This window comes from Zootoca vivipara, chromosome 9 (assembly GCF_965207765.1).
Source record: "Zootoca vivipara chromosome 9, rZooViv2.hap1.1, whole genome shotgun sequence".
In the NCBI taxonomy this organism is placed as follows: domain Eukaryota; kingdom Metazoa; phylum Chordata; class Lepidosauria; order Squamata; family Lacertidae; genus Zootoca; species Zootoca vivipara.
In genome coordinates, this window is record NC_142592.1 from 68,904,451 (window position 1) to 68,924,381 (window position 19,931).

Here is a 19,931-nt window from a genome sequence, read left to right on the forward strand (position 1 = left end):
TATGAATTTTTCGACTTACGAAGGTGCCTTCGGAACGGATTGAATTCATGAGTCGAGGCACCAGTGTAGACGGAATCATGAGCCTCTTCCACTCTGTCCTCTGTTATTTTCTGGGAATCCCACGTAGGCAATACCCCCTGGAGAACTCTGGCAGGCTCTGTTGCACTGCAGCTTCCAGAATCCCTTGTTCCAGGACCTCATTGCCCAGTAGCAATGAGTCAGGAGTTAGAAAAAGCAGCAGCAAAAAAGGCTAATGTGATTCTGGGCAGCATCAACAGAAGTCTGGTGTCCAGATCAAGGGAATTCATAGTCCCACTCTATTCTGCCTTGGTCAGACCACACCTGGGATACTGCGTCCAATTCTGGGCACCACAATTGAAGAAGGATGTTGACAAGCTGGAAGGTGAGCAGAGGAGGGCGACCAGGATGATCAGGGGCCTGGAAATGGTTATGAGGAACAGTTAAGGCAGTGATGGCCAAACCTGGTCCTCCTGCTGTTTTGGGATTACAACTCCCATCATCCCTAGCTAACAGGGCCAGTGGCCAGGGATGATGGAAATTGTAGTCCCAAAACAGCTGGAGGGACAAGTTTGGCCATCACTGGGTTAAGGGAACTGGGCATGTTTAGCCTGGAGAAGAGGAGAGTGATAGGAGAAATCTGCCGGGCTGTCACAAGTAAGATGGAGCAAGCTCCGGAGGGCAGGACTCAGATTCAAATTACAAGAAAACAAATTCCAACTAAACATCAGGAAGAACTTTCTGAAAGTCAGAGCCGTCCAACAAAACTTTATGGAATAATGCAAAACATCAAAACGATCAAACTGAAGTCTCTTGTATAATCAGCAAATGTCCAATTCTGATGTTCAACTCTGAATTCTGCTGAACAGTGTTTCCGGATAGCAACTACTGCTTCGTTCAGTTCTTCATCAGCCAATTAGTTCAACAAGATGTGTAATTTCTTCATTAATCGCAGGAGCACTGTTCCAGAGAATTTTTCATTCGCCTGTATATTATATCAATTCGAAAAAAAGATTTGTTAATGAAGAAATTACACATCTTTACAAGCTTGATCTCTGCCGGGTAAAGTCTGGCACCGTGACTTATTCAAGGACTTTCAGAGACTTCAGTTTGATCATTTTGATATTTTGCATTATTCCATAAAGTTTTCCACACTGTAATTGTTTCTCGCCATCGTGTTCCTTTCAATTTCATCCACAAGAAGTAGCAGGACTATGTTTAGAGTCAAATTAAAAACACAAGGCGAGCCTGCTGGATCAGGCCAATGGCCCATCTAGCCCAGCATCCTGTTCTCAACCAGATGCCCCAGTGGGAAGCCTGTGATCAGGATCCGAGCACAAGAGCCCTCTCCCCTCCTGTCGTTTCTACCAACTGGGATTCAGAAACATTAATGCCTCTGGCCGTTGAGTCTGAACACAGCCATCCTGGCTACTAACCCTCTCCTTCATCAATCTGTCTAATCCCCTTTTAAAACCAAGACCTTCACAGCCTCTGGTGTTATACCGTATTGGCCTGAATATAAGCCTCGCTTCCCCCCCCCCCGAATTCCAACTGTGAAAAGTTAAAGTGTGGCTTATATTTGTGACCTTATGGTATGCAGCCAGGAGCGTGCGTGGGGCAAACAGCGGCAGGAGCATGGCAAAACGGCGCCCGCCCCGTGCATAATCCCCCATCTGGGAAGGGAGGAAGGGGAAAGGCCGCCGGCAACACAGTGCCCCCCCCCCCAGTATGCAGCCAGGAGCAGGGAGGAAAAGAGTGGCTTATATTCAGGTATTTTTTTTCTTTTTTTATCTCCCCCCCCCTCCAATTTTAAAGGTGCAGCTAATATTCGCGTGTGGCTTATATTCGGGCCAATGCGGTATGTGTTTTGTTTGTGATGATCTAATTTCTCTCCACCCCAAAAATGTTATGAGTCCTCTGATATCCCCACGGACGGACGGACGGACGTTTTGAAGGAGACAGAGGCAGACATAGTGGAGAATCTCTTTATTGATGCCTCAACCTGGCTCACGAACGATCTCGAAAGCTGCGACGGGTGAGCAGGCAGGTGCATTTGGGCAACTGCGGAAGCCAAGGACCTACAACGTGGTCCCATTCTCTGAAATTGCCGAAGCCCATTCCTACAGTGGCATTTTGCAGATGTAGAAATTCTCAGTATCGCAATTATTATCATTCAAGTCCATGAAGTCTAGAAAGACGGGAAAGAAGACAGATCAGTTGTAGGCAGCCGTGTTTCTGAATAACAACTGCTGGGAGCCAGAGGAAGGGAGAGGGGTTTGCAATTGCAATTGCTCTAGGAAGCTTTTTTTTTTTTAAAAAAAGGGAGCCTAGTATTACTCATGCTATCCAGTTTCATCCAGCATAGGACTAGAGCTACATGCATACTGGTTTGTAAGGAGAGGGCCTTCTCGGTAGTGGCACCCGCCCTGTGGAACGCCCTCCCATCAGATGTCAAGGAAATAAACAACTATCTGACATTTAGAAGACATCTGAAGGCAGCCCTCTTTAGGGAAGCTTTTAATGACTGATGTTTTTATGCAGGCTGCCTCAACCTCGGCCCCCCCAGATGTTTGGGGACTGCAATTCCCATCATCCCTGACCACCCACTGGTCCTGCTAGCTAGGAATCATGGGAGTTGTAGGCCAAAAATACATGGAGGGCTGAGATTGAGGGAGCCTGTTTTAATGTATTTTTAATCTTTTGTTGGAAACCGCCCAGAGTGGCTGGGTAAACCCAGCCAAATGGGGAAGGTGTAAATAATAGATTTTGATTATAATTATTATTTTTTTAATTTTAATTTTAAAATATACTTTATTAAGATTTAAGGTTAAAATACAGTCCACACATACTCAAAGATCGCATTCATACCAAACATAAATTCAACTATACAAAATCATATAAATCATAACATACAGAATCATACAAAATCATATAAATTATAATATACAAAATCATATAAGTTGTGTAATAATAAAGAAAAAAAGGGGGGAAGGGGAAAGGATGTATTAGGGAGAAAAGAAGAAAGGAAAAAAAGAGAAAGAAAGGGGAGAAAAAAGAAAGACGAATAGAAAGAGAAGAAAAGAGAAAAAGAAGAAAGAGAAAAGGAGGAAACATACATTTATCTCATCATTCTCATCCAGAAACAATCAATAACAATATCATCTAAATTCCTTAAAGATCTCGGTCTAATACCTTTATTCCTCCCACTAAAGACTCCCACTTATCCCTATTCTCAGATTTCTCTAGATATTCCTATTACTGCATTCCCCATTAAATATAATTCAATACGCATGTCCAATATCCATTTCATAAAGTATCAAATCAATAGCATTTAAATTGTAAAACAAAATATAATAAGATAATAAATCTCTCCTTTGATTTTGATTATAATTATTAGCCCTGTTTCAGTTCTTTAAAAAGGGGCGGGTGTAGCTTTGGAGACAAGCAACAGTGATTTCAGGAAGGAGTTCTAATGGGAGGACATTACTATATCCCCAGATCTCTGCACCGTACAATAACTGTGGCACTATCTTCTTTTGAAATACCTCAACTGTGGGGGCTACTAAGCTCCCCCCTGCCCCGAACTCTGGAAAACCGGAATAAAGAGTGAACAGAGTGAGAGGATTTCAATTTAGCTATGAGTAGGTGTGGCTTCCAGGACAGTTTTGAATTAAAACCCAAGCCCAGGTACTTATAACAGCATTGTTGTTCAATAGGATTACAGTGGTACCTTCGGTTACGAACTTAATTCATTCCAGAGGTCCGTTCTTATCCTGAAACTGTTCTTAACATGAGGCGCCTTTAGCGAAATTGCACCTCCTGCTGCACACGGGCCTCCGGCGTGCAATTTCCGCTCGCATCCCGGGGGAAAGTTCGCATCCAGGAGCAACTGCTTCCATGTTAGCGCAGCTCGTAACCCGACGCGTGCGCAACCAGAAGTGTCTGTATCCAGAGGTACCACTGTATTGTCCAAACTCCATCTGTGAGGTTTTCTTTTCTTCCCCAAAACCACCCCTTTAGTTTCAGAATGCTTGACTGTCAGCTGCTCTTTTGTGCAAAAGACATTCAACTTCCTCAAAAGTGGAAGGGCACCGTCGGCGGGAGGCCTCATTAGGGAAAGCGCACCTTGGTTTAAGAATGGTTTTGGTTTAAGAATGGATTAAGTTTGTAAACCGAGGTACCACTGTAATATATTTATATGCCAGTTACCTGACTGGGTTGCCCAGCCATTCTGGGTGGCTTCCAACAAATTAAACTCATTAAGCACAGTCTCCTCCCTCCCCAGCCTTGGCCATCAGTCATCAGCTGCCTTGTGACTTTGTCATTGGTTCATGATGTCGACTGTATTTTTTAAAACATCAAAATGAATGTCACCTCTAAGCTGCCCTGAAAGGATTTATAAGCAAGATATGAATAGCTGTTAGCAGCAATATATATATATATATATATATATATATATATATATATATATATATATATATATATAATAAAAAATAAAAAAATTGTCCAGTAGCACCTTAAAAGGTAAAGGGACCCCTGACCATTAGGTCCAGTCGTGACCGACTCTGGGGTTGCGTGCTCATCTCGCATTATTGGCCAAGGGAGCCGGCGTACAGCTTCCAGGTCATGTGGCCAGCATGACAAAGCCGCTTCTGGCGAACCAGAGCAGCACACGGAAACGCTGCTTACCTTCCTGCTGTAGCGGTCCCTATTTATCTACTTGCACTTTGACGTGCTTTCGAACTGCTAGGTTGGCAGGAGCTGGGACCGAGCAACGGGAGCTCACCCCGTCACAGGGATTCGAACCGCCGACCTTCTGATCAGCAAGCCCTAGGCATCAGATGTCAAAAAGGAAAACAGCTACCAGATTTTTAGAAGACATCTGAAGGCAGCCCTGTTTAGGGAGGCTTTTAATGTTTAAGAAATTAGTGTATTTTAATGTTTCTGTTGGAAGCCGCCCAGAGTGGCTGGGGAAACCCAGCCAGATGGGCGGGGTATAAATAAATAAATAAATAAATAATAATAATAATAATAATAATAATAATTATTATGTGGGTTAACCCACAGCGCCACCTGCGTACCACTTTAGAGACCAACTAAGTTTGTTCTTGGTATGAGCTTTCGTGTGCATGCACACTTCTCCAGCAATGTAAAGTCAAGGTTCTAACCCCCCCCCCCGAGAACTTCAGCTCCTGATTACAACTTGTGAAACCCCCCTCCTCACCGACTCCATACAACTCGACACAGTATTGTTCATTTCTGCAGTTGGAGGGTTGTCCAGGTCCCCAAGGCATGTAGCCAACCACGGCATTATCGGTCCATCTCCAGTGCTTGATCTGCAGAGACAGCAAAAAAGAGTCGGGGTCTTGGCTGAGGAAATGATGTCCAAACATGAGGTCAGTCTGCCTCCTGCATCTAGTGGCTCATGAAAATACAGTGTCTGGTTTTCAGCTGGAGGGATGGGAACAAATCCCAAGGAAGATGAGACGGCTGGACCTCTCAGACTTGTACTGGATGGGGGAGATCAAGGCAGGATCAGCTGTTCCCCATCACCCTTCCTACGCCCCTGCCCTGACCCTTCAACTCTTCTCCCCAGTGTGATTTTAGAGCGAGGCTGCCAATGAATTGATTTTCAGCTGGTGGGGTCAAATCCCAAGGAAGATGAGGCGGCTGGACCTCTCAGACTTGTAGTGGGTGGGGGAGATCGAGGCAGGATCAGCTGTTCCCCATCACCCAGTCCAAGAAGTGCACCCTCTACATTCCTCTCTTCTGCAGAAGTGTTAAAGGTAGAAAAGACGGTATGTCCTCCTCTCCAACTGGATAGTCAAATATCGCTCAAAGGCTAAGGGGCATATCAACTTCGTTGATTTAAAACCTTATAAAAGCAATATTTCGTGAGTTATAAATGGGACCTGTGTTGCATCCTGGGGGTGCAGGCAGATGGCTACTCTTTGAATTAAGAGCTTCACCTGAGCCCCAGATCTTGCCTTTGAGAGAGGGAGATATCATAGAATCATAGAGTTGGAAGAGACCACAAGGGCCATCCAGTCCAACCCCCTGCCAAGCAGGAAACACCATCAAAGCATTCTTGACATATGGCTGTCAAGCCTCTGCTTAAAGACCTCCAAAGAAGGAGACTCCACCACACTCCTTGGCAGCAAATTCCACTGCCGAACAGCTCTTACTGTCAGGAAGTTCTTCCTAATGTTTAGGTGGAATCTTCTTTCTTGAAGTTTGAATCCATTGCTCCGTGTCCGCTTCTCTGGAGCAGCAGAAAACAACCTTTCTCCCTCCTCCATATGACATCCTTTCATATATTTGAACATGGCTATCATATCATATCTGCCCTTTCCTTCCCTGTAGGGAGCTCTCGTCTTCTGGACTGCTCCTCTGTGCGCTTGCCGGCTGCTGTTCCTAGTGAGAGGCAAATGAAAAAGCAGAGGTTGCCCCCTCTACTTACCTTCCCACCCTTTTTCATTCTGAACAACCCAATCCAGATGTTGACGCTGAGGTCATTTCCCGCTGTTATCGCAGCGGCTAAACGCCTGTGCTCTCCCTCGCTAAGGATGGAGGCCAGGTGGCTCTTAGTCCCATAGGTTTGGCAGTCTGTCTGTGAGAGAAAAATAAGAAGGGGGTTTACCCTGGAGGTGAGGGCAAGGTGCTTGGTTGCATCGAGTGGCTCCTGTAAGATTTCCCAAGCAGGATTGTGCAAGGACCAAGGCACAGCTGTAAGGTTTTTGTGTAGATCGCCGTGACCTCACAACCATGGACGGATCTGCAGTACCACGTGCCATGGATATACTAAGCAGTGTGATCAAGAAAGTTATTGGTTCTGCTTCTCTCAAAGATGGCACCCGTGGCCGGAAAGAGAGGTCCAAGGTGGGGAATTAACGGAGGGCAGGTGTACTTAGAACCCTTTCCCTGGTTCAACAGGTGCTCTTTGTGTGCTTACTAGGTGGAGGTGAAACTGTCAGTTCTGATTTCCCCCAATTTCCCATTTTCCCAACATTAAGTTTAACCCCACCAGATTTCCACACCCCTTTGTGATTGATTGGTTTATTAAAGAAGAAGTGAAGGCAGTGAAGGTCCTGTGTGAGTGTCTGGAGGCGGTTGGAGGATGGATGGCGGCTAACAGATTGAGGTTGAATCCTGACAAGACAGACGTCCTGTTTGTGGGGGACAGGGGGCGGGCAGGTGTGGAGGACTCCCTGGTCCTGAATGGGGTAACTGTGCCCCTGAAAGACCAGGTGCGCAGCCTGGGAGTCATTTTGGACTCACAGCTGTCCATGGAGGCACAGGTCAACTCTGTGTCCAGGGCAGCTGTTTATCAGCTCCATCTGGTACGCAGGCTGAGTCCCTACCTGCCCGCTGACTGTCTCTCCAGAGTGGTGCATGCTCTAGTTCTCTCTCGCTTGGACTACTGCAATGCGCTCTATGTGGGGCTACCTTTGAAGGTGACCCGGAAACTACAACTAATCCAGAATGTGGCAGCTAGACTGGTGACTGGGAGCGGCCGCCGAGACCACATAACACCGGTCCTGAAAGACCTACATTGGCTCCCAGTACGTTTCCGAGCACAATTCAAAGTGTTAGTGTTGACCTTTAAAGCCCTAAATGGCCTCGGTCCAGTATACCTGAAGGAGCGTCTCCACCCCCATCGTTCTGCCCGGACACTGAGGTCCAGCTCCGAGGGCCTTCTGGCAGTTCCCTCACTGCGGGGTTACAGGGAACCAGGCAGAGGGCCTTCTCGGTGGTGGCACCCACCCTGTGGAATGCCCTCCCACTAGAGGTCAAAGAGAACAACAATTACCAGAACCTTTAGAAGGCATCTCAAGGCAGCCCTGTTTAGGGAAGCTTTTAATGTTTGATGGATTTCTGTATTTTAGTGTTTTGTTGGAAGCCACCCAGAGTGGCTGGGGGAACCCAGCCAGATGGGCGGGGTATAAATAAATTATTATTATTATTATTATTATTATTATTATTATTAGTCCTCATGAAAATTCCTTGGCGCATTAGTGAGACTTTCCACTTAGATCCACATTTTTGCAAGCGATTTCCCCTAATATGATTCAAGTTTGCCCATTTTTTCACTAATATCTTCTATGTACACTTTAGTACTGTGCAGCCACCTTTGTGGGCATCATTTGGATGGAGAACATCATGCATTGGCAACTTCAAGGTTGGATTGGTGCAATGGTCCAGTATAACTAAAGGAGCGTCTCCACCCCTATCGTTCTGCCCGGACACTGAGGTCCAGCTCCGAGGGCCTTCTTGCGGTTCCCTCATTGCGAGAAGCCAAGTTGCAGGGAACCAGGCAGAGGGCCTTCTCGGTGGTGGCGCCTGCCCTGTGGAACACCCTCCCATCAGATGTCAAAGAGAAAAACAGCTACCAGATTTTTAGAAGACATCTGAAGGCAGCCCTGTTTAGGGAGGCTTTTAATGTTTAAGAAATTAGTGTATTTTAATGTTTCTATTGGAAGCCGCCCAGAGTGGCTGGGGAAACCCAGCCAGATGGGCGGGGTATAAATAATAAATAAATAAATTATTATTATTATTATTATTATTATTATGGGCTACCCTTGTGCTCGGTCCAGAGGAATATATATGGAGGAAGCATATAATCCTGTCTACACAAATGTCTATCCTCATTAGACATTTGGTGTGCTTGCCTCTCTGGGGCCCCCATGGCACATATTAGCATCCATTCAGTGGGCTTCTGATTTTGCTGCACTCGTGGGTATGTTAAAGCACACTTGTATCACTTAATAGAAAAAATTCCTTCCAGTAGCACCTTAGAGACCAACTAAGTTTGTCATTGGTATGAGCTTTCGTGTGTATGCACAATCTGAAGAAGTTTGAATGCACACAAAAGCTCATACCAATGACAAACTTAGTTGGTCTCTAAGGTGCTACTGGACGGAATTTTTTGTTTGTTTGTTTTGACTACGGCAGACCAACATGGCTACCTATTTGTATCACTTAAGGCAGTCATGGCTGCCTGCAGAGAATCCTGGGAAATGTAGTTTGTAAAGGGTGCCGATGTCACAGAGCTCCAATTCTCAGCATCCTTATCAAACCACAGTTCCCAGGATTATCCAGGACTCTCAACGTGGTACATGAGTGTTTTAAACGTGTGGTGTGGATGTAAGTCTTATCTTCCGATTCAGGGAAAAAAAATCAACTGGTTCATTGAGAAACCAGTTTTATATATTCCTTTATAGCAGCGTCATCATCTTCCTTTCATTTATTTATTTTTAGCCTGCCATGTGACATATGCAGGGATAACTTTGTATTCCAAGACTATGCTTCATTTGCTGTGAGTTTGCCAGGGAGGAGAGGAAGGGTGGGTGGGTGTTTGACATTTGACCAGAAACATGGTATCTTGAGGAATTTGCTACACAGGGCGTCCAAGAATCTCTCCTTACCTCTGCATCATTCCATTTCCGTGGAACTTTCTTTAAGGAATAGCAATGCCTCTGAATGTTGATCCAGTCCGGGGGGCAGCTATATGCTTCTGTGCCTGCCAGAGGAGAAGGAGAACAATGTCAGGCTGCCTTGTGGAGGAGATGGCTGGGTCAGAATCCGGACTATTCGCAGGAAGTGGAGAGGGGCCTCACCCAGGACCTAGAGGTGAGACCTGAAAGGTTGTGTGGCCAGCACAATCTCAAGGATGCTGAGGACCTGTGGGAAAGGGGATCTAATATATGCTGTGATTGAGAAGCAAGGATTTGTGCAAAATGGCGCTTAGGGAAGAAGATGCAGGAGAGAGGTTGATACACACCCACTTGAGGTAAGCTGGGGGGGGGGACAAATGGAGAAAGATAGAAGAACTTTCCCCATATTGTCCAGAAATGACAATAAACCAGAAGCATGACATGCAAGATTGCACAGAATTTCTCTCTCTATTCCCCCCCCCCCCAAATTCAGTTAAGGATCTCTCCAAACAAATAGACAATAGGTTAAAAATAAGTTTGGTTCCTCTTTTGATGAACTAAGAAGAAATTTTACAACTTAAGTCTTATGACCTTAGGACAATAAAGTTTACATCAGTATGTTACGTTGGTCACAAAAACATATAATGTCCCCCTTTGTCCTCTGCTTCCTGTTTCAAATCTATATTCTTAGGATTTGCCTCATGGGCATTTGCCTTTTCTCCTAAGGATTGCTATCTGCTTGGCTCCTCTCATTTCGGGTTTGAGGAGCCCATTTGGGATGTACCTTGTAGAACAAAGCAGGAAACCAGGAAGCCCCAAATGGAGAGGTGGAAGAAAGTGATGCGTCCCATCGGCACCTGAGGAGAGAGAAGGAAAGAAGAGGAGACTCCCGAGATCTGTGAAATGGGATCATGCATTTTATAGTATCCCCTAGATCTGTCATCTCTTGATAGAAAGGTTATGGATGGCAGGCCAAAAGAAGACCCTCAATGGAGTTAATGGGCAGCAAGTCTGTAGCAGATGAAAGGCAGTCCTTGTTCACACAACTCGTGATGAAAACCCCCTACTTCAAGATATAAGGAAGGCTACTGACTGAGGAGCGGCTCCCCAGCTGTGAGAGATGGGGTGGAGCTGTTGGGAAGACCACCTGCTTATTATTAAGGCAAGGAGAAAGTGGAGAGGGACAGGTTTTCCTCATCACACTGGAACTCGTGGGCATGAAATGAATCTGAATCTGAAAAGAAAGAACTTTTTCACGCAGTTCGTCATCAAGCTATGGAACTCGTTCCCCCAATAGGGTTAGACCAGGCACCCCCCAAACTGTAGCCCTCCAGATGTTTTGGCCTACAACTCCCATGATCCCTAGCTAACAGGACCAGTGGTCGGGGAAGATGGGAATTGTAGTCCAAAACACCTGGAAGGCCAAAGTTTGGGGATGCCTGGGTTAGACAAATTCATAGAGGCCGGTGGCTATTTTGATGTTCTAGCTCCCCTGTCTAACTCCACATTATGGCACTGAATACCAGTTGCCAGAAACCGCAGGAGGGGATGTGCTGAATAAATTCAGTTTAGAATTTATTGGACTCCATTACGCTTGCTCAGAAAGGGACGGTCTACATTAAGGGAAATGCTTCTTTGAAACATATGTTTATGTCATGGGAAACACTCACACATTTTTTGGAGAAAGAAAAACTAAGATGTATAAATACTACTTTTTTTGGGTCGGGAAATAACATTATCAGTTGATGATATTATTTTAAACTATATGCCAACTATATGGGGTTTGACAACGCAAATGGACTTTCTGTGCCCATACTTCTGCTAAAAGAATGGTTTTAATTCCTTGGAAAGATAATAACATGCCCCCCTTTGATTGATGGATTGAAGATACGACAGTTCTAGCAACATATGAATGGATTGCTTTTAGCTGCAGCTTTTGTAACCATATGTGAAATCCATTAATAAAGAGTTTAATGTCTTGATAATAATCTTACATTTATTGGATTAATTGTATTACTTATGTACATATATACTCTATTGTATTGTATATGGTTACTTTATCTCCCCCCTTTCACATTATTCACCTTTCCTTTCTTTCATATTAATTTTTCACTGAAAGCTTTTAATCTATATATATAAAAATGTAAAAATCTTGAAATTGCCGGCCGCTATGTTCTCCGTAACCGCTTGACCGATCGTCCTGAAATTTTGACACAGCGATCCAGGCCACTCCCCAAGGGTTGTAGGGGACATAAAAAACCTCAAATCACACACCTCGGCAGGATTTGACCCGCTTTTCCACCAAGTCAAACAGCCCCCTCAAGTGGAATTCCTCCCACAGTACACCCCCTCCCTTCCTGTGAAATCTAAGCCACACCCACAAACCAAATGACATCATCATCAACCAAGCAACTTAAACACCACGGCGGCCATTATCAGACCAACCACTAGGCTTTTGTTTTATGTAGGCCCCTGACAAGCCGGGGGGGGACCCACAACAATGCACTTGGGGGCACGGCAAGGGGTTTTTACTTTACCATTTAGCACCACTACCCCCCAAAAAAACCCCACCAAAAAACCAACATTTCCAAGTGGAGGTCGGGGCCTGCCTGGGGGGAGGGGGTTGGCACAGACCGCAGCACGGCCTTTGATTTATGTAGGCCCCTGCATGGCAAGGGGTTTTTACTTTACCATTTAGCAACACTATCCCCCCAAATCCACAAGACAACAAAAATAAATACCATCCTTCAAAACGTCATGAGATACGCCGGTTATGGAGGGGGGGGGGGCAAACTGAATAGATCATGGATCGGGACATGTGGGGGCAGTCACAGGGATTAGGCACAATAATGCGCCACACCCACAAACCCCGCCTCTGTCACAAGATCCTGTAAAAGAGGAGGCCAAGGCTCCATTTTACAGACTAGGCCTCAGGTCTACAGCCCTTTAAATACTATCCCAAATGGAGACCTGGGTGGGAGGTGGGGGGAGGAGGAGCCCAAATAGGTCATGGGCTGATGTAGGGTGGGGGGGTAGATAACCCACAGCAACGCACTTGGGGGCACGGCAAGGGGTTTTTACTTTACAATTTAGCACCACTACCCCCCCAAACCCCCACAAGACAAAAATAAATACCATCCTTCAAAACGTCATGAGATACGCCGGTCATGGAGAGGGGACACACACAAACTGAATAGATCATGGATCGGGACACGTGGGGGCAGTCACAGGGATTAGGCACAACAACGCACCACACCCACAAACCCCGCCTCCGCCACGAGATCCTGTAAAACAGGAGGCCTTGCAACCACCAAAACAGCTATTCCACCCAAAGCCCAAAGCCTCTCCCGGCGGCTGCATTAATAAACGCCTGGCAGCATTAGACAGTCGTCCATCATTTCTCCTAACACGCACTTGGGGGCACAGCGAGGGGTTTTCGCTTCATAATTTAGTGGGCATTGTGTCACATCATGCAGTCGTGCCCCTTTTAACCTAGGCTTTACCGTGTTTCTCCAAAAATAAGACACCGTCTTATACTTATTCCTAAAATAACCCCACATTGGCTTATTTTCAGGGGATGTCTTATTTTTTATTACGCGTCCAGCCTTGCCGCTTCCTTGAGGCCCTCCGGAACTGCGCCTATCACTATGTCTTATTTTGGGGGTATGGGTTATACTGCACAAATGCTTAAAAATCCTGCTATGGCTTATTTTAAGGGTATGTCTTATTTTAGGAGAAAGAACTGATTGTAAGCCTCTGTGTCTTTTTTAAAACAACAACAACAACCATGCACTTTCTCTCCCCAGATATTTGCAGGATACGTCATGGATCGGGACAGGGTGGGTAGGGGGTCACAGGAAAGAACCACAGCAACGCATGGCCGGGTCAGCTAGTAGAATATAAATAGAATATAAATATTAAAAATTGTATATATTTATTCTCATTATTCTGTTGCTTGGTCACAGCTCCTGCCAACCTAGCAGTTCGAAAGCACATCAAAGTGCAAATAGATAAATAGGTACCGCTCCTGCGGGATTTGTCATCTTTCCGCAGGGCCTGCAAGATTTGTCATCTTTCCGCCTGGCCTTTGGGTTAGACTCAGCATGACCCCTGTGTTTTTCTCCCTCATGGCTTGGATTTATGGCCTACTTGAAATGAGGCTGCACTTTTAATACTGTATTTTAATCTGTATTTTAATTAATTGTTTTTATGTTTTATTGTGGTTCTGTTGGTGTCAGCCACTTATGGCCTACTTGAAATGAGGCTGCACTTTAAATTTTAATACTGTATTTTAATCTGTATGTTAATTAATTGTTTTTATGTTTTATTGTGGTTCTGTTGGTGTCAGCCACCCTGAGCCCGGTTTTTGACTGGGGAGGGCGGGGTATAAATAAAAATTTATTTATTATTATTTATTATTAAGGTAAACGGCATTTCCGTGTGCTGCTCTGGTTTGCCAGAAGTCTGTCACGACTGGACCTAATGGTCAGGGTTCCCTTTACCTTTTTATTCTCATTATCATATCATGTTTTCCTGTGCTCTGGGATTGAAAATATTTAGTTAATAGAAGTTTTTAAAGAGGAAAAAAGGACAAAAAAGATGATGGTGATGATGATGATTATATAAATTAAATTATGAAGAATTACAGACAAGGAACAAGCCAAGGCATCTTGTTCATACCCTCCTGAGGGACTTTCCAAAGGCATCTAAGTGGCTATTGCTGGCTATTTCTATGAATGTTACTCACCTGGTAGCCTATTAGGCTGTCTTTGTTTGGCAAGTCTGGAGAGATGGGAAGCTGGTCTCTTCTGCAATGGATATTATAAAGTCCTGAAGCTTTCTTAGGCAAACCAGTAGGGAGTGGTGTGTGCAGGTGGGCCTCGTCATCAGGAAGAACTACTGAACCCAAAAGCACATCTTGGACATTTGGGAGTTCCTTGGCTGAGCAGTGATCCATAAGGAATCACAGCAGTGGAACGATCAGGAAACTGTCTCCTTCACTACAACAGCGGGAGATTATTGAGTCTTGGGGCTTGCTGAGTGGCACATCACAGCAAACATGGTACCACTGCCCCCATCTTCCTTGATCATTGGTCTTGGTGGTTGGGACTGAGTTTGTAGCCCACCAACACGCAGAGGGCACCACCTTGGCTTGGTAGGATGAAAAGTGGTCTTCCCAGTAGAGAGGCTATGCTGTTCTGCTAGGGCTTGTGAGCTGCAGAAAAAAGGGGCATTAGCCTCTGCCAGGCTAGGCTAGGGAATTCAGGCCCCTGGACAGTTCCCAGCAGACTCTTGCAGCATAGCTGGGCTTGGGGAGATGTCCTTGCAGCAAAATGCTACCGGTCACCTAGACTCTAGACTCTAGAGCCTTAAACAGGGGCGTAGCCAGGATGAAAATCAGGGGGGGCAAGGGGCAGGGGCAAGGGGCGGGGGGAGGGGGCACGGTGGGGTAAGGAAAGCTCCCTTCTCCCTTGCCAGCTTTCCCTCCCCCCCCCCGGTGATCGCGGAGGGGGAGGAGGGGATCAGAGCAGCCCGATTTCGGGCTGCTCCGACTCCCTCCTCCCCCTCCGCGATCGGCAGGGGCGAGGGGGAGCCAGGATCAGCCCAAAATCAGGCTGCTCCGACTCCCTCCTCCCCCTCCGCGATCGGCAGGGGCGAGGGGGAGCCAGGATCAGCCCAAAATCAGGCTGCTCAGACTCCCTCCTCCCCCTCCGCGATCGGCAGGGGCGAGGGGGAGCCAGGATCAGCCCAAAATCAGGCTGCTCAGACTCCCTCCTCCCCCTCCGCGATCGGCAGGGGCGAGGGGGAGCCAGGATCAGCCCAAAATCAGGCTGCTCAGACTCCCTCCTCCCCCTCCGCGATCGGCAGGGGCAAGGGGGAGCCAGGATCAGCCTGAAATCAGGCTGCTCCGACTCCCTTCTCCCCCTCTGCGATCGGCAGGGGCGAGGGGGAGCCAGGATCAGCCCGAAATCGGGCTGCTCTGATCCCCTCCTCCCCCTCTGCAATCGCCGGGGCAGGTGGAGGGAAAGCCCCAGAGCCGCGCAAAGCGGTTGCCTGGCTTTCCCTCCGCCCGCCCCACAGCCAGCCGGCTAGAAGGGACGTCTCCCTTCTCCCTTGCTGGCTGTGGGGCGGGCGGAGGGAAAGCCAGCCAAACGCTTTGCGCGGCTCTGGGGCTTTCCCTCCACCTGCCACTTTCCCAGAAGCGTGAGAGCACCGGAGGGTCAAGGCTTGTCAGCCTGTTTTTAAGGCTCCAGGTGACAACATCTCCCCAAGCCCAGTTTGTATGCTGGAAAAGTCCCCTGGGAGCTGTCCAGGGTTCTGATTTCCCTAGCCTAACATACCCAGCTCTTCTGGGAAGACCATATTATTATTATTATTATTATTATTATTATTATTATTATTATTATTATTACATCATCATCATAAACAACAACAACAACAATTTATTATTTATACCCCGTCCATCTGGCTGGCTTTACCCAGCCACTCTGGGTGACACCCAACAGGAATATTAAAAACTTTTATGATAAAAGATCAAAAAATTAAGAACTTCCCTAAAGTGGGCTGCCTTCAGATGTCTTCTAAAAGTCAGACAGTTATTTATTTCCTTGACATCTGATGGGAGGACGTTCCACAGTGCAGGCACCACCACCGAGAAGGCCCTCTGCCTGGTTCCCTGTAACCTCACATCTCACAGGGAGGGAACTCCCAGAAGGCCCTCAGAGCTGGACCTCAGTGTCTGGGCTGGACAATGGAGGTAGAGATGCTCCTTCAGGTCTACAGGGCTAAGGCCGTTTATGGCTTTCAAGGTCAGCACCAACACTTTGAATTGTGCTCAAAAATGTACTGGGAGCCAATGTAGTTCTTTCAGGACCGGTGTTATATGGTTTCGGCGGCCGCTCCCAGTCACCAGTCTAGCTGCCACATTCTGGATTAGTTGTAGTTTCCAGGTCTCCTTCAAAGGTAGCCCCGCATAGAGCGCATTGCAGTAGTCCAAGCAGGAGACAACCAGAGCAGTATATTCCACCAAAACAGGAATAACCAACTTGGCAGCTTCTGGATGTTGGGGGACTACAAACTCCCATTGGTTCCAACCAACAAAGCCAGCAGTCAATGAAGAATGACTAGTGGCACCTTGTTTTCTGTGAGATTTTGTCTAGGTGAGCTACTCAGCCAGCCCCAGGGCTCAATAGTCTTCCCCTCCTGCCCTGAAGGAGTTTCCTGATCGTTCTACTGCTGTGATTCCTTATGGATCACTGCTCAGCCATGGAACTCCCAAATAGCCTAGATGTGCTTTTGGGTTCAGTAGTTCTTCCTGATGGCGGGGCCCACATGCACACACAGCTCCCCACCAGTTACTCTATAAAACTGCAGGAGTGTCCCATATCCTTCACAGAAGAGACCGATTCTCCAGACTAGCCAAACAAGCGCAGTCGAAAAGGACACCTGGTGAGTAACTTCCATTGCTAGTTTTTGTAGGAATGGCCACAAGCGCTTAGTTTCCTTGGAAAGTCTATCAGCAAGATATGAAGGAGTGTTGTTGGCTATAGTGAAGGGAAGGGTGAAAGTGCAGCACTTGCCCGAGGAAGCAGATGGCCACTATTATCTATAAGCAAGGCCAAGCAAACAGGCACATTTGTACTCAAAGCAGGATAGCAAGATGAGCAGCCATACAATGAGTCGGGGCTGTAAACAGGGTCATAAATCCTGTCATAAATTCCAAGGCAGGCAAACAACGGAGCCTTGAAGACATGACTAACTACAAGGCTCATCACATTCCAACATGTTTACAATACACAGGGCCGTCTTAAGCACCTTTGGCGTCCTGGTGCGACGGATCCCTCCGCCGCCCCCCGCCGCCCCGTTATTCAGCGCGACAGGCGGGCGGCCGGGCTCAGCGCGCAGCGCGGTTGCTGAGAGCGCTGCTGCACGATGGGTGGGCTTGCTGCATGGAGGAGCGGCCGGCAGGCGGGCAGGCGCGGCTGCGTGGCGCCCCCCCCCCGGCGGGCCGGCGCCGTGGTGCACTGCACCACCCAGCCTGGCCGTAGGGCCGGCCCTCAATACATGACCACCATCTCTGCAGCACAAGATAAGAAAGGATTACGTGCATGAGGGAACGGGAGGGAAAGGAAAACAGGTATATAAGTTTGGGGCACTTCTGCGTAAAGTGCGCATTGCTTTTGAGCTATCAAAGCTACGCCTTTGCTCTGCCTTGGCTCAGCAAATAAAGGACCTTTTCTCTTGAAAGCCCTGGTGTCATTTGACTCCTTCCTCCTCCCGGAGGCACGCTGCGCACAGACTCCAACTGAAGGCTACAATAGTATTTGGTATTGAGATCTAGTGGCTCTCTCCAAGCGAGAGGTGGTTTGAGTTATTGAGACTCATGGAAATTAAGGGGGGAAATCTTCATTATTTTATATCAGGCATAGAATCATAGAATCATAGAATCATAGAGTTGGAAGAGACCACAAGGGCCATCCAGTCCAACCCCCTGCCAAGCAGGAAACACCATCAAAGCATTCCTGACAGATGGCTGTCAAGCCTCTGCTTAAAGACCTCCAAAGAAGGAGACTCCACCACACTCCTTGGCAGCAAATTCCACTGCCGAACAGCTCTTACTGTCATGAAGTTCTTCCTAATGTTTAGGTGGAATCTTCTTTCTTGAAGTTTGAATCCATTGCTCCGTGTCCGCTTCTCTGGAGCAGCAGAAAACAACCTTTATCCCTCCTCTATATGACATCCTTTTATATATTTGAACATGGTTATCATATCACCCCTTAACCTTCTCTTCTCCAGGCTAAACATACCCAGCTCCCTAAGCCGTTCCTCATAAGGCATCGTTTCCAGGCCTTTGACCATTTTGGTTGCCCTCTTCTGGACACGTTCCAGCTTATCAGTATCCTTCTTGAACTGTGGTGCCCAGAACTGGACACAGTACTCCAGGTGAGGTCTGACCAGAGCAGAATACAGTGGTACTATTACTTCCCTTGATCTAGATGCTATACTCCTATTGATGCAGCCCAGAATTGCATTGGCTTTTTTAGCTGCTGATCTACTGGTAGATCACTGGACGTCTGTGGTAGATCACTGGTAGATCATTGGCTCCTCCCAAAGAAGCTGAACAACTGTGGCTCCCCTAAAAAAAAGCTCAACATTTTACCTTTCCCCTGAAAAAACTCAACAACTTTGACCTGAACTTCAAAAAGGGGTAGATCACTGCCAGTTTTTAACTTTGTGAGTTGATCGCAGTCTCTTGAGAGTTGGCCACCCCTGTTTTATATTATTATTATTTGGCATTTGTAATTTCTAAGTCCACTCTCCCCCACCCCACCCTTAGAGCCAAACTAGACAATATCATAAAATGCATGGCCTCCTTTCGCATATCTGGGGTGTGTTGTGGTAAAATAACAGCTGTGGAGAAACCTGACCGGGAGTTCCCCTTTGCCACTGTGCTGTGTTCTTAAGAATAATCATCCCCTCACCCTTGAAGCCTCTATTTGCCGCAGATGGGACATAATCTTGCCTTCCCACTGACTGAGGTTGCCCAGCTGCTCTTTGGTTTTAATTCTATAGTTATTAGATTTCACAAAGTCCCTCTTGAGGGCTTAGGGTAGGTGGGCAGTCTTCTGAACATTGTGGGATGGGTAGGAAAGGAAAGGATGAGCAACAGCCAAGCTGATGATGACAACAACAACAACAACAACAACAACAACAACAACAACAACTTATTTATACCCTGCCCATCTGGCTCAGTTTCCCCAGCCACTCTGGGCGGCTTCCAACAGAAATATTAAAATACACTAATTTCTTAAAGATTAAAAGCTTCCCTAAACAGGGCTGCCTTCAGATGTCCTGGTAGTTATTTTTCTTTTTGGCATCTGGTGGGAGGGCATTCCACAGGGTGGGTGCCACTACCAAGAAGGCCCTCTGCCTGGTTCCCTGCAACTTGGCTTCTCGCAGCGAGGGAACCGCCAGAAGGCCCTCAGCACTGGACCTCAGTGTCCAGGCAGAGCGAGGGAGGTGGAGACTTCCTCAAGTTAATGATGTTGGGTCCCAAGCCGGAAATCCCATCTTCTCTGCACCCCAGTTCACACAGAGATTGCATGGGAACATCTGTTCTACTAACCAGAACTTCTTCTTCTTTGGTTTCCTCTCCTCAGCTGAAGATGAGTCGCATCCCTTTCTTCCATCTCTCCATTTTGGGCTTCCTGGCTGCCTGCTTCTTTCTACAAGGTACATCCCAGCTGGGCTGCTCCATCTCTGGCTGAGAAAAGCCAGGCAAAATATACCGGTAGTAGCTTTCGGGAGGAATGGCATGGCTTGATGCCTAGCCACAGTAGGGCTTCTGCCGTGCTTGAGTCCACGTGCACGTACAGAGGGCAGAGGGAGAAGAAGGGTCCCTTTTAACTTTCCATCAGGGAACGGGGCATTCATGATGCCCTCCTCCAGGAGAAAATCATGCTGAGCATGTTAGCCAGC

General features: G+C 47.0%; 1 protein-coding gene across 1 annotated transcript; it reads right to left on the bottom strand.

The window, feature by feature from the left end:
* Positions 1–1,990: 1,990 nt before the first annotated feature.
* Positions 1,991–15,377, bottom strand: LOC118090726 (C-type lectin PAL-like). Its single transcript, XM_060279446.2, has 6 exons — positions 14,200–15,377; positions 10,237–10,309; positions 9,444–9,538; positions 6,479–6,628; positions 5,243–5,354; positions 1,991–2,206 (listed from the first exon to the last, which is right to left on the bottom strand). The coding sequence occupies exons 1-6, from the start codon at positions 14,407–14,409 to the stop codon at positions 2,139–2,141; spliced, it is 708 nt and encodes a 235-aa protein (XP_060135429.1). The 5' UTR covers positions 14,410–15,377; the 3' UTR covers positions 1,991–2,138.
* Positions 15,378–19,931: the final 4,554 nt, after the last annotated feature.